Source organism: Oncorhynchus mykiss, chromosome 2, assembly GCF_013265735.2.
Source record: "Oncorhynchus mykiss isolate Arlee chromosome 2, USDA_OmykA_1.1, whole genome shotgun sequence".
Lineage (NCBI taxonomy): Eukaryota > Metazoa > Chordata > Actinopteri > Salmoniformes > Salmonidae > Oncorhynchus > Oncorhynchus mykiss.
The window spans coordinates 3,747,501-3,762,012 of record NC_048566.1 but is presented as its reverse complement, the minus strand read 5'-3'; the positions used below and the strand labels follow the sequence as shown (position 1 = coordinate 3,762,012).

Here is a 14,512-nt window from a genome sequence, read left to right as displayed (position 1 = left end):
CAGGATACTAAGCTATTCTTCAGTTAGCTGTGTGAGCTGTGGCTATAATCTCTCTGGTCAAGGTCTTTTAGTAGTCAGTCAAAACGGGCCAAATGGTTTCAAATCTAGTCAATCTACATGCAGCTCCCTGCTGAGCAGAGATGGGATGTTTTTAAAGGCTTTGACGTTGGCTTTGACCTCGACGCTGTGCCTCTAAGTCTGTCTGCATTTCATCCCAGTTGTAGGCTTTGCATTCGGATATCTGAGGCACCCATTTCATTTATAATGTCCAGGAAAATCCCCCCCAAAAATGTGAAATGTCAGGCAAAAAATGATCCTATGTTAATTGATCTCCCTGCTGAGAGGTGCTGTGTCTGTGGACTTAGTTTAATGAGATCAAAGGGGTGAAGACTTGAGCTGCCAAGCTGTAAAAAGGTATGAAATTCGGGCCAGTAATGTAGTTGCTTTTTGAAGTGATGTATATATTCTTACGTTTTACTGGTTTCTAAGCTCAAAGTCAAGACGCCTGTCAAAGAGAACGAGTCTAACGAGAGGAATAACTTTCACCGTTTTTTTTTTCTTCAACATGGGAGCATCGATTAGCATTGTGGAGACTTGAGTCTTCTTGGGCCTCCCCTCTGAGACTGGTTCCTCTCTAGTTTGTCCTGGCCACTGTGCTTTTGTTTCTGCTTGCTCTTAGAGTTTATTTAGGCTGAGGTTACTGTAAAGGGTTTAGGCTGAGGTTACTGTAAAGGGTTTAGACTGAGGTTACTGTAAAAGGGTTAGGGTTTAGGCTGAGGTTACTGTAAAGGGTTTAGGCTGGGTTACTGTAAAAGGGTTTAGGCTGGGTTACTGTAAAAGGGTTAGGGTTTAGGCTGAGGTTACTGTATAAGGGTTAGGGTTTAGACTGAGGTTACTGTAAAAGGGTTAGGGTTTAGGCTGAGGTTACTGTAAAAGGGTTAGGGTTTAGGCTGAGGTTACTGTAAAGTGTTAGGGTTTAGGCTGGGTTACTGTGTTAGGGTTTAGGCTGAGGTTACTGTATAAGTGTTAGGGTTTAGACTGAGTTTACTTTAAAAGGGTTAGGGTTTAGGCTGAGTTACTGTAAAAGGGTTTAGGCTGAGGTTACTGTAAAGTGTTAGGCTTTAGGCTGAGGTTACTGTAAAGTGTTAGGGTTTAGGTTACTGTATAAGGGTTAGGGTTTAGGCTGAGTTACTGTAAAAGGGTTTAGGCTGGGTTACTGTGAAAGGGTTATGGTTTAGGCTGAGGTTACTGTAAAAGGGTTTAGGCTGGGTTACTGTAAAAGGGTTTAGGCTGGGTTACTGTAAAAGGGGTTAGGCTGGGTTACTGTAAAAGGGTTAGGGTTTAGGCTGAGGTTATTGTGAAAGGGTTATGGTTTAGGCTGAGGTTACTGTAAAAGGGTTTAGGCTGGGTTACTGTAAAAGGGTTATGGTTTAGGCTGAGGTTACTGTAAAGGGTTAGGGTTTAGGCTGAGGTTACTGTAAAAGGGTTATGGTTTAGGCTGAGGTTACTGTAATGGGTTAGGGTTTAGGCTGAGGTTACAGTAAAAGGGTTAGGGTTTAGGCTGAGGTTACTGTAAAAGAGTTTAGGCTGAGGTTACTGTAAAAGGGTTAGGGTTTAGGCTGAGGTTACTGTATAGGGTTAGGGTTTAGGCTGAGGTTACTGTAAAAGGGTTATGGTTTAGGCTGAGGTTACTGTAATGGGTTAGGGTTTAGGCTGAGGTTACTGTAAAAGGGTTAGGGTTTAGGCTGAGGTTACTGTAAAAGGGTTAGGGTTTAGGCTGAGGTTACTGTAAAAGGGTTAGTGTTTAGGCTGGGTTACTGTAAAAGGGTTAGTGTTTAGGCTGGGTTACTGTAAAAGGGTTAGGGTTTAGGCTGAGGTTACTGTAAAAGGGTTAGGGTTTAGGCTCAGGTTACTGTGAAAGGGTTTAGGCTGGGTTACTGTAAAAGGGTTAGGGTTTAGGCTGAGGTTACTGTAAAAGGGTTAGGGTTTAGGCTGGGTTACTGTAAAAGGGTTAGGGTTTAGGCTGGGTTACTGTAAAAGGGTTAGTGTTTAGGCTGGGTTACTGTAAAAGCTCAGCTGATGTAAAAAGGGCTATATAAATAAATGTAATTGATTGAATGAATGATTGAGTCTCCCTTGTCCCCCTGCAGCCCCTGACGTCTCTGTCCCTGGCTGACTCTAAGCTGAAGACGGACCTGACCATTGTGCTGAATGCTCTGGGCAGCAACACCAGTCTGACCAGGGTGGATATCAGTGGGAACGCCATGGGGGACATGGGGGCTAAGATGCTGGCCAAGGCCCTGCAGATCAACAGCAAACTAAGGTGAGGAGAGGACTGTCTTAGACACTCTGATGATGGTTTGGAGAGGAGAGGACTGTCTCAGACACTCTGATGATGGTTTGGAGAGGAGAGGACTGTCTCAGACACTCTGATGATGGTTTGGAGAGGAGAGGACTGTCTCAGACACTCTGATGATGGTTTGGAGAGGAGAGGACTGTCTCAGACACTCTGATGATGGTTTGGAGAGGAGAGGACTGTCTCAGACACTCTGATGATGGTTTGGAGAGGAGAGGACTTTCTCAGACACCCTGATGATGGTTTGGAGAGGAGAGGACTGTCTCAGACACCCTGATGATGGTTTGGAGAGGAGAGGACCGTTAGATATGTGATTGATGATTCTGATCTGTTTCACCAGGACGGTGATCTGGGATAAGAACAACATCAGTCCTCAAGGTCTTCAGGATGTAGCAGCTGCTCTGGAGAAGTGAGTAGCAATGGGATTCTGTCTGTCTGTGTGTGTGTGTGTGTGTGTGTGTGTGTGTGTGTGTGTGTGTGTGTGTGTGTGTGTGTGTGTGTGTGTGTGTGTGTGTGTGTGTGTGTGTGTGTTTAAGCTGTAACAGGATATAGCAGACATATGAGTATGTCTCGAGGTGGAGAGGAGGAAGCGGGAGGATGGAAGAGCCTCTGGAAAGAGATGTCAGAGATAGATCTCCTGGGTGGAGAGATACTGTGATGGAGGCAATAGGGGGGAGCCAGAAACACCACCAGAGGACCAATGGAGATCTAGCTAGTACTGTAGTGAATATGACCAGAGGACCAATGGAGATCTAGTTAGTACTGTAGTGAATATGACCAGAGGACCAATGGAGATCTAGCTAGTACTGTAGTGAATATGACCAGAGGACCAATGGAGATCTAGTTACTACTGTAGTGAATATGACCAGAGGACCAATGGAGATCTAGTTACTACTGTAGTGAATATGACCAGAGGACCAATGGAGATCTAGTTACTACTGTAGTGAATATGACCAGAGGACCAATGGAGATCTAGCTAGTACTGTAGTGAATATGACCAGAGGACCAATGGAGATCTAGCTAGTACTGTAGTGAATATGACAAGAGGACCAATGGAGATCTAGCTAGTACTGAAGTGAATATGACCAGAGGACCAATGGAGATCTAACCACTAGGCTACCTGCCGCCCCTCCACTCTAACCACTAGGCTACCTGCCGCCCCTACACTCTAACCACTAGGCTACCTGCCGCCCCTACACTCTAACCACTAGGCTACCTGCCGTCCCTACACTCTAACCACTAGTCTACCTGCCTGCCCCTACACTCTAACCACTAGGCTACCTGCCATCCCAACACTCTAACCACTAGGCTACCTGCCGTCCCTACACTCTAACCACTAGGCTACCTGCCGCCCCTACACTCTAACCACTAGGCTACCTGCCGTCCCTACACTCTAACCACTAGGCAACCTGCCGCCCCTACACTCTAACCACTAGGCTACCTGCCGTCCCTCCACTCGAACCACTAGGCGACCTGCCGCCCCTACACTCTAACCACTAGGCTACCTGCCGTCCCTACACTCTAACCATTAGGCTACCCTGCCGTCCCTACACTCTAACCACTAGGCTACCTGCCATCCCTACACTCTAACCACTAGGCTACCTGCCGTCCCTACACTCTAACCACTAGGCTACCTGCCGTCCCTACACTCTAACCACTAGGCTACCCTGCCGTCCCTACACTCTAACCACTAGGCTACCTGCCGTCCCTACACTCTAACCACTAGGCTACCTGCCATCCCTACACTCTAACCACTAGGCTACCTGCCATCCCTACACTCTAACCACTAGGCTACCTGCCGTCCCTACACTCTAACCACTAGGCTACCTGCCGCCTCTCCACTCTAACCACTAGGCTACCTGCCGTCCCTACACTCTAACCACTAGGCTACCTGCCGCCTCTCCACTCTAACCACTAGGCTACCTGCCGCCTCTCCACTCTAACCACTACTGTGGTGAATTATTATGACCAGAAACACTTCCAGAATACAAATGATGATACAGCAGGCTGATGTGGTGAGGAAAGAAAACAGTGTGGTTATTGTGTACCTCTCTACTCTGCTTGGCTCTGGGCCTGCTGTTCATCCCTGGAAGCACAGACAGGGTGGAGGGGGAGAGAGAGAGGGTTGAATGGGGGGTAGAGAGGAGGTTAGCAGAGAGAGAGAGAGGTAGAGGAGGGGGGAGGAAAAGAGAGAGTGGAGGGTGCAGCAGGAGAGAAATAGGATAGAGAGAGAGAGAGAGAGAGAGAGGGTGGGGTAGAGAGAAGAGAGAGAGAGAGAGAGGGTGGGGTAGAGAGAGAGAGAGAGAGAGAGAGAGAGAGAGACAGAGAGAGAGAGAGAGAGAGAGAGAGAGAGAGAGAGAGAGAGAGGAGGAATGGCAGACAAACACCAGACAGAGCACCATGTGATTGGCTGTCTATTAATTTAGAGCTGAATGATATTAGGATCCACTCAGTCAGAGTGTCTGGGCATTTTCTTTGTTTCATCCTCATTTAAATAGAATCTACATTCTGTAATTGCTGCATAACCATGAACGTTGGCTGGATGCTTAACTAGCGCCCTGTGAGGAATCTGGGAGGCTGGTGATTTGTCATTTGTTTTGTGATGAGGATGGATGTGTACCCTGTGGTACACATGGTGGAGAGAAGAGGGGAGAGAGATGGAGAGAGAAAGGGGAGAGGGTGAGAGATGGAGAGAGAGATGGGGAGAGAGAGGGAGAGTGGGGAGAGGGAGAGAGAAGGGGAGAGATGGAGAGATGGGGAGAGAGAGAGGGAAGGGGAGAGATGGAGAGAGGAGAGGAGAGATGGGGAGAGAGAGAGGGATAAAGGGGAGAGAGAAGGGAAGAGATGGAGAGAGGAGAGGGAGAGGAAATGGGAGATATGGAGAGGGAGAGGGAGAGAGAAAGGGAAGATATGGAGAGAGAGAGTGGGGAGAGGGAGAGAGATGGAGAGGGAGAGGGGAGAGGGAGAGAGAAGGGGAGATATGGAGAGAGAGAGAGGGAGAGAGGGAAGATATGGAGAGAGAGAGTGGGGAGAGAGAGAGATGGAGAGGGAGATGGGAGAGTGAGAGATGGAGATAGGAGAGAGGAGGGTAGAGGGAGAGAGGAGGGTAGAGGGAAAGAGAAGGGGGAGATAGGGAGAGAGGGGAGAGGGAGAGGGGAGAGAGGGAGAGAGGGGAGAGGGGAGAGAGGGAGAGAGGGGAGAGGGAGAGGGGAGAGGGAGAGAGAAGGGGAGAGGGAAAGAGAAGGGGGAGATAGGGAGAGAGGGGAGAGGGAGAGAGAAGGGTAGAGGGAGAGGGGAGGGTAGAGGGAAAGAGAAGGGGGAGATAGGGAGAGAGGGGAGAGGGAGAGGGAGAGAGACCGTCACATACACATGGTTAGCAGATGTTAATGCGAGTGTAGTGAAATGCTTGTGCCTCTAGTTCCAACAGTACAATAATATCTAACAAGTAATCTAACAATTCCACAACAACTACCTAATACACACAAATCTAAAGGGGTGAATGAGAATATGTACATGTAAGTATATGGATGAGCGATGGCCAAGCGGCATAGGCAAGGTGCAATAGATGGTATAAAATACGGTATATACATGTGATGTAAGATATGTAAACATTAAACATTATTAAAGTGCCATTATTTAAAGTGCCATTATTTAAAGTGCCATTGTTTAGAGTGACTAGTGATCCATTTATTAAAGTGGCCAGTGATTGGTTCTCAATGTAGGCAGCTGCCTCTCTGTGTTAGTGATGGCTGTTTAGCAGTCTGATGGCCTTGAGATACAGCCCGACAGGATGCTCTCGATTGTGCATCCGTAAAAGTTTGTCAGGGTTTTGGGTGACAAGGCACATTTCTTCAGCCTCCTGAGGTTGAAGAGGCGCTGTTACGCCTTCTTCACCTCACTGTCAGCTACAATAAATGCATCCTCAGGATATATGGTTTCCAGTTTACATAGAGTCCAGGGAAGCGGGACTATAGCTAAGAGATAACTGGCTATCTTTAGGTAAACACCCTGGGTTTATTAGAGAAGTGGCCATCTTTAGGTAAACACCCTGGGTTTATTAGATAGGTGGTCATCTTTAGGTAAACACCCTGGGTTTACTAGAGAAGTGGCCATCTTTAGGTAAACACCCTGGGTTTACTAGAGAAGTGGCCATCTTTAGGTAATCACCCTGGGTTTACTAGAGAAGTGGCCATCTTTAGGTAAACACCCTGGGTCTACTAGATAACTGGCCATCTTTAGGTAAACACTCTGGGTTTACTAGAGAAGTGGCCATCTTTAGGTAAACACCCTGGGTTTACTAGAGAAGTGGCCATCTTTAGGTGAACACCCTGGGTTTACTAGATAACTGGCCATCTTTAGGTAAACACCCTGGGTCTACTAGATAACTGGCCATCTTTAGGTAAACACCCTGGGTCTACTAGATAACTGGCCATCTTTAGGTAAACACTCTGGGTTTACTAGAGAAGTGGCCATCTTTAGGTAAACACCCTGGGTTTACTAGAGAAGTGGCCATCTTTAGGTAAACACCATGGGTTTACTAGAGAAGTGGCCATCTTTAGGTAAACACCCTGGGTTTATTAGATAGGTGGTCATCTTTAGGTAAACACCCTGAGTTTACTAGAGAAGTGGCCATCTTTAGGTAAACACCCTGGGTTTATTAGATAGGTGGTCATCTTTAGGTAAACACCCTGGGTTTACTAGAGAAGTGGCCATCTTTAGGTAAACACCCTGGGTTTACTAGAGAAGTGGCCATCTTTAGGTAAACACCCTGGGTTTATTAGATAGGTGGCCATCTTTAGGTAAACACCCTGGGTTTACTAGAGAAGTGGCCATCTTTAGGTAAACACCCTGGGTTTATTACTACTGTATAGGCTGCTATATGTTCTCCCCGACCTCATATTCCCATTGGCCAAACCTGTTCCCCTGTCTGAATAGACCCGGTTCAGTCTGCTACCTGCTCTGGCTGTGATTTCACTGAGGAATAGTGACACGTCAGGTCGGTCTGACTGAACATTTTGGGCCAGTTCCTTAGCTGTCCCTCGGAGACGTAAAGCTGCATCTCGATAAATACAAAAGAGATAAAAAAACAAAAATAAACATTTCTCTCTCTCTGTCTCTCCCACTCTCTCTGTCTCTCCCGCTCTCTCTGTCTCTCCCTCTGTCTCTCCCTCTCTCTCTGTCTCTCTCTCTCTCTCTGTCTCTCTCTCTCTTTCTGTCTCTCTCTCTCTCTCTCCCTCTTTCTGTCTCTCTCTCTCTCTCTCCCTCTGTCTCTCTCTCTGTCTCTCCCTCTCTCTCTGTCTCTCCCTCTCTCTCTGTCTCTATCTCTCTCTCTCTCTCTCTCTCTCTCTGTCTCTCCCCCTCCCTCTCTCTCTGTCTCTCCCTCTGTCTCGCCCTCTCTCTCTGTCTCTCTGTCTCTCTGTCTCTCTCTCTCTCTCATTATTAATGTACTATTCTGGGCTGACTTTCCAACTGCAGAGGATCAGTAACCTCACTTAACGATGTCAAGTCACAATCAATTAGGAGATGAAATGGCTTGTTTCAGACCTGCTCTTCTCCCTGTCAGCAGCCAGGGGCTGGGCCCTCACACACACACACACACACACAAACAGTAACACACACACAGACACAGACACACAGTAACACACACACAGTAACACACACACACACACACAGACAGTCTTGTACAACTAACCTTGTAGGGACACAAAATTCAGTCATATTTTCCCTAAACCTTAGCCCCAAAACCTAACCCTAATTCTAACCTTAACCCTAAACCCCCTAGAAATAGCATTTGACCTTGTGGGGACTAACAAAATGTGGTCCCTATTCACATTAGTTGAATCAGATACTGTATGCATTATAAAACTAAAATAATCACGTTAGTTGAATCAGATACTGTATCTATTATAAAACTAAAAGAATCACATTAGTTGAATCAGATACTGTATCTATTATAAAACTAAAAGAATCACATTAGTTGAATCAGATACTGTATCTATTATAAAACTAAAAGAATCACATTAGTTGAATCAGATACTGTATCTATTATAAAACTAAAAGAATCACATTAGTTGAATCAGATACTGTATCTATTATAAAACTAAAAGAATCACATTAGTTGAATCAGATACTGTATCTATTATAAAACTAAAAGAATCACATTAGTTGAATCAGATACTGTATCTATTATAAAACTAAAAGAATCACATTAGTTGAATCAGATACTGTATCTATTATAAAACTAAAAGAATCACATTAGTTGAATCAGATACTGTATCCATTATAAAACTAAAATAATCACATTAGTTGAATCAGATACTGTATGCATTATAAAACTAAAAGAATCACATTAGTTGAATCAGACACTGTGTTACAGTTTTCTTCCGTCAAAGGAGAGGAGGACCAAAATGCAGCGTGGTTATTTAGATTCATCTTTAATAAAGATAATGACGAACCATTCAAAAACACTAAACGTAACGTGAAAAAACCAAAACAGCCCTATCTGGTGCAAACAGAGACGGGAACAATCACCCACCAAACACTCAAAGAATATGGCTGCCTAAATATGGTTCCCAATCAGAGACAACGATAAACACCTGCCTCTGATTGAGAACCACTCCAGGCAACCATAGACTTTCCTAGACAACTCTACTATACCACAATCCCATTACCTACAAGAAACCCCTAGACAAAACACACCACATAATAAACCCATGTCACACCCTGGCCTGACCAAAATAATAAAGAAAACACTAAATACTAAGACCAGGGTGTGACATACTGTATCCATTATAATGTTAGAACCTATGCTGCCACATTATAATAGTCATGACTGGCTTTTAAACCAATTCCTATTTCTATAACTAACTGGGTCATAATGTTTAAATATGAATACAGCAATCACATATGAATGACAATATCTGGTTAAATATGACTGGAATGAATAAGTATATTATACTATCTGTTTAAACTATGTTCAATTTATGAGACCGTCCATCTCCTTGACAGAAACTTCACCATCCGGTTCATGCCTATCCCCATCATCGATGCGTCTCAGGCTCTTAAAGCCAGCCCAGAGAAGACTGAGGATGCCCTGCTCAAGGTGAGTCAGTCTCTTAAAGCCCAGAGAAGACTGAGGATGCCCTGCTCAAGGTGAGTCCGTCTCTTAAAGCCCAGAGAAGACTGAGGATGCCCTGCTCAAGGTGAGTCCGTCTCTTAAAGCCCAGAGAAGACTGAGGATGCCCTGCTCAAGGTGAGTCAGTCTCTTAAAGCCAGCCCAGAGAAGACTGAGGATGCCCTGCTCAAGGTGAGTCCGTCTCTTAAAGCCCAGAGAAGACTGAGGATGCCCTGCTCAAGGTGAGTCAGTCTCTTAAAGCCCAGAGAAGACTGAGGACGCCCTGCTCAAGGTGAGTCCGTCTCTTAAAGCCCAGAGAAGACTGAGGATGCCCTGCTCAAGGTGAGTCAGTCTCTTAAAGCCCAGAGGAGACTGAGGACGCCCTGCTCAAGGTGAGTCAGTCTCTTAAAGCCCAGAGAAGACTGAGGATGCCCTGCTCAAGGTGAGTCAGTCTCTTAAAGCCCAGAGAAGACTGAGGATGCCCTGCTCAAGGTGAGTCCGTCTCTTAAAGCCCAGAGAAGACTGAGGATGCCCTGCTCAAGGTGAGTCCGTCTCTTAAAGCCCAGAGGAGACTGAGGACGCCCTGCTCAAGGTGAGTCCGTCTCTTAAAGCCCAGAGAAGACTGAGGATGCCCTGCTCAAGGTGAGTCAGTCTCTTAAAGTCCAGAGAAGACTGAGGACGCCCTGCTCAAGGTGAGTCAGTCTCTTAAAGCCCTGAGGAGACTGAGGACGCCCTGCTCAAGGTGAGTCAGTATCTTAAAGCCCAGAGAAGACTGAGGATGCCCTGCTCAAGGTGAGTCAGTCTCTTAAAGCCCAGAGAAGACTGAGGATGCCCTGCTCAAGGTGAGTCAGTCTCTTAAAGCCAGCCCAGAGAAGACTGAGGACGCCCTGCTCAAGGTGAGTCAGTCTCTTAAAGCCAGCCCAGAGAAGACTGAAGGTGAGTCAGACTCTTCAAACCTCTGAGGACCTGGTTGAACTATCAATCAATATGATTATTTTTTCAATTGGGATTTGTTGTGTAGTCTGGGTACAAAAACAATTCTAACATATATATTCACCTAACACACAAATACAATAACAAAATCTATGATTTATAACCATTTTGCTACTTGGATATCATTGCTATGACAAATGGCTGACAGTGTAATGCTCTCTGCTCTCTTCAGATTGAGAACTACCTGTTCCGGAACCATGAGACTCGTCAATACCTCCAGGAGCAGGCCTACCGCCTCCAACAGGGCATCGTTACCACCACCACTCAGCAGGTGACACGCGCTCAACAGTATTTAAAAACACAGTACCATCTAAATACAGCCGCAGAGGTAAAACCGGGGTCAGTAACATGGGGGGTCAGTAACACGAGGGTCAGTAACATGGGGGGTCAGCAACATGGGGGGGTCAACGACACGGGGGGGTCAGTAACATGGGGGGGTCAACAACATGGGGGGGTCAACAACATGGGGGGTCAGCAACACGGGGGGTCAGCAACACGGGGGGTCATCAAACACGGGGGGTCAGCAAACACGGGGGGGTCAGCGACACGTGGGTCAGCGACACAGGGGTCATAGCTCGACTTGATTTTGTTGACTTGTTGAGCGTAGCATTGTTTCATCACCCCACTAACAGCCTGTAATCGCCCTCCTGTGAAACTGTCTCCCCTGACCACTGGTTGCCACTGGTTTTTTATTTTTATTTTTTTATTTCACCTTTATTTAACCAGGTAGGCTAGTTGAGAACAAGTTCTCATTTGCAACTGCGACCTGGCCAAGATAAGGCATAGCAGTGTGAACAGACAACACAGAGTTACACATGGAGTAAACAATTAACAAGACAATAACACAGTAGAAAAAAAGGGGAGTCTATATATACATTGTGTGCAAAAGGCATGAGGTAGGCAAATAATTACAATTATGCAGATTAACACTGGAGTGATAAATGATCAGATGGTTATGTACAGGTAGAGATATTGGTGTGCAAAAGAGCAGAAAAATAAAAATAAATAAATAAAAACAGTATGGGGATGAGGTAGGTGAAAATGGGTGGGCTATTTACCAATAGACTATGTACAGCTGCAGCGATCGGTTAGCTGCTCAGATAGCAGATGTTTGAAGTTGGTGAGGGAGATAAAAGTCTCCAACTTCAGCGATTTTTGCAATTCGTTCCAGTCACAGGCAGCAGAGAACTGGAACGAAAGGCGGCCAAATGAGGTGTTGGCTTTAGGGATGATCAGTGAGATACACCTGCTGGAGCGCGTGCTACGGATGGGTGTTGCCATCGTAACCAGTGAACTGAGATAAGGCGGAGCTTTACCTAGCATGGACTTGTAGATGACCTGGAGCCAGTGGGTCTGGCGACGAATATGTAGCGAGGGCCAGCCGACTAGAGCATACAAGTCGCAGTGGTGGGTGGTATAAGGTGCTTTAGTGACAAAACGGATGGCACTGTGATAAACTGCATCCAGTTTGCTGAGTAGAGTGTTGGAAGCAATTTTGTAGATGACGTCGCCGAAGTCGAGGATCGGTAGGATAGTCAGTTTTACTAGGGTAAGTTTGGCGGCGTGAGTGAAGGAGGCTTTGTTGCGGAATAGAAAGCCGACTCTTGATTTGATTTTCGATTGGAGATGTTTGATATGGGTCTGGAAGGAGAGTTTAGAGTCTAGCCAGACACCTAGGTACTTATAGATGTCCACATATTCAAGGTCGGAACCATCCAGGGTGGTGATGCTGGTCAGGCGTGCGGGTGCAGGCAGCGAACGGTTGAAAAGCATGCATTTGGTTTTACTAGCGTTTAAGAGCAGTTGGAGGCCACGGAAGGAGTGCTGTATGGCATTGAAGCTCGTTTGGAGGTTAGATAGCACAGTGTCCAAGGACGGGCCGGAAGTATATAGAATGGTGTCGTCTGCGTAGAGGTGGATCAGGGAATCGCCCGCAGCATGAGAAACATCATTGATATATACAGAGAAAAGAGTCGGCCCGAGAATTGAACCCTGTGGCACCCCCATAGAGACTGCCAGAGGACCGGACAGCATGCCCTCCGATTTGACACACTGAACTCTGTCTGCAAAGTAATTGGTGAACCAGGCAAGGCAGTCATCCGAAAAGCCGAGGCTACTGAGTCTGCCGATAAGAATACGGTGATTGACAGAGTCGAAAGCCTTGGCAAGGTCTATGAAGACGGCTGCACAGTACTGTCTTTTATCGATGGCGGTTATGATATCGTTTAGTACCTTGAGCGTGGCTGAGGTACACCCGTGACCGGCTCGGAAACCAGATTGCACAGCGGAGAAGGTACGGTGGGATTCAAGATGGTCAGTGACCTGTTTGTTGACTTGGCTTTCGAAGACCTTAGATAGGCAGGGCAGGATGGATATAGGTCTGTAACAGTTTGGGTCCAGGGTGTCGCCCCCTTTGAAGAGGGGGATGACTGCGGCAGCTTTCCAATCCTTGGGGATCTCAGACGATATGAAAGAGAGGTTGAACAGGCTGGTAATAGGGGTTGCGACAATGGCGGCGGATAGTTTCAGGAATAGAGGGTCCAGATTGTCCAGCCCAGCTGATTTGTACGGGTCCAGGGTCCTGGTTAACACTGAGGTTGCTGCAGGAGGGACTGGTGCACTTCATAAAATAGATGGCATCATGAGGGAGGAAAATTATGTGGATATATTGAAGCAACATCTCAAAACATCAGTCAGGAAGTTAAAGCTCGGTCGCAAATTGGTCTTCCAAATGGACAATGACCCCAAGCATACTTCCAAAGTTATGGCAAAATGGCTTAAGGACAATAAAGTCAAGGTATTGGAGTGGCCGTCACAAAGCCCTGACCTCAATCCTATAGAACATTTGTGGACAGAACTAAAAAGCATGTACGAGCAAGGAGGCCTACAAACCTGACTCAGTTATACCAGCTATGTGAGACACGATGCTTAGTGATTAATTTCATGGTGAAGATGAGTCACAATTCATGGTATAGATGAGACACGATGCTTAGTGATTCACTTCATGGTGAAGATGAGAGATGAATCTTAGTGATTCATTTCATGGTTAAAATGAGACACGATTCTTAGTGATTAATTTCATGGTGAAGATGAGTCACAATTCATGGTATAGATGAGACACGATGCTTAGTGATTCACTTCATGGTGAAGATGAGAGATGAATCTTAGTGATTCATTTCATGGTGAAGATGAGACATGATTCTTAGTGATTCATTTCATGGTGAAGATGAGACACGATGCTTAGTGATTCATTTCATGGTGAAGATGAGACATGATTCTTAGTGATTCATTTCATGGTGAAGATGAGACATGATTCTTAGTGATTCATTTCATGGTGAAGATGAGACATGATTCTTAGTGATTCATTTCATGGTGAAGATGAGACATAATTCTTAGTGATTCATTTCATGGTGAAGATGAGACATGATTCTTAGTGATTCATTTCATGGTGAAGATGAGACACGATGCTTAGTGATTCATTTCATGGTGAAGATGAGACATGATTCTTAGTGATTCATTTCATGGTGAAGATGAGACATGATTCTTAGTGATTCATTTCATGGTGAAGATGAGACATGATTCTTAGTGATTCATTTCATGGTGTAGATGTGTGACGGTTTTGTATTTCCTGTAATTTGAGAGGAGCGTGAAGAGATGGTATTGTCATCTGAAGATGATTCAAGTTTGTCTTCAAGATGCTCTGAAGTCCAGTCTACTATTCCTCTCAGATTGTCTGTATTAGGGTTCACTGCTAGACAGATAACTGCTTTGTTCCTGTCTCACACTCTTCTTCTTCTTCAGATGATTGACAGGATCTGTGTGAAAGTCCAGGACCATCTCAACTCCCTGAGGAACTCAGAGACAGACGTGGTCTTAGACGACGTCAAGACGGCTGAAAACCTGATGAAGGATGCCAGGAACTCCAAAACGGTGACTGGTCATTTTACTCTGGGCATTTAGTTATGATCTAACCCATAATCCAACATCTTGAATGTTACAACCCTTTTTCTAACCCTTTCCTCCTCTCCTCCTCCTCTCCCCTCCTCTCC

The 14,512-nt window shown here is 45.8% G+C and overlaps 1 protein-coding gene across 8 annotated transcripts in view; it reads left to right on the top strand.

The window, feature by feature from the left end:
• Window positions 1–14,512, top strand: part of LOC110506994 (F-actin-uncapping protein LRRC16A) — a 219,535-nt gene that overhangs the window by 162,558 nt on the left and 42,465 nt on the right. For all 8 annotated transcript variants that reach the window (XM_036935377.1, XM_036935386.1, XM_036935393.1 and 5 more), the window contains 5 exons: window positions 2,151–2,323; window positions 2,697–2,765; window positions 9,365–9,458; window positions 10,636–10,734; window positions 14,265–14,393. In XM_036935377.1, coding sequence (XP_036791272.1) covers window positions 2,151–2,323; window positions 2,697–2,765; window positions 9,365–9,458; window positions 10,636–10,734; window positions 14,265–14,393 — 564 coding nt within the window. The remainder of the gene's footprint in view (window positions 1–2,150; window positions 2,324–2,696; window positions 2,766–9,364; window positions 9,459–10,635; window positions 10,735–14,264; window positions 14,394–14,512) is intronic.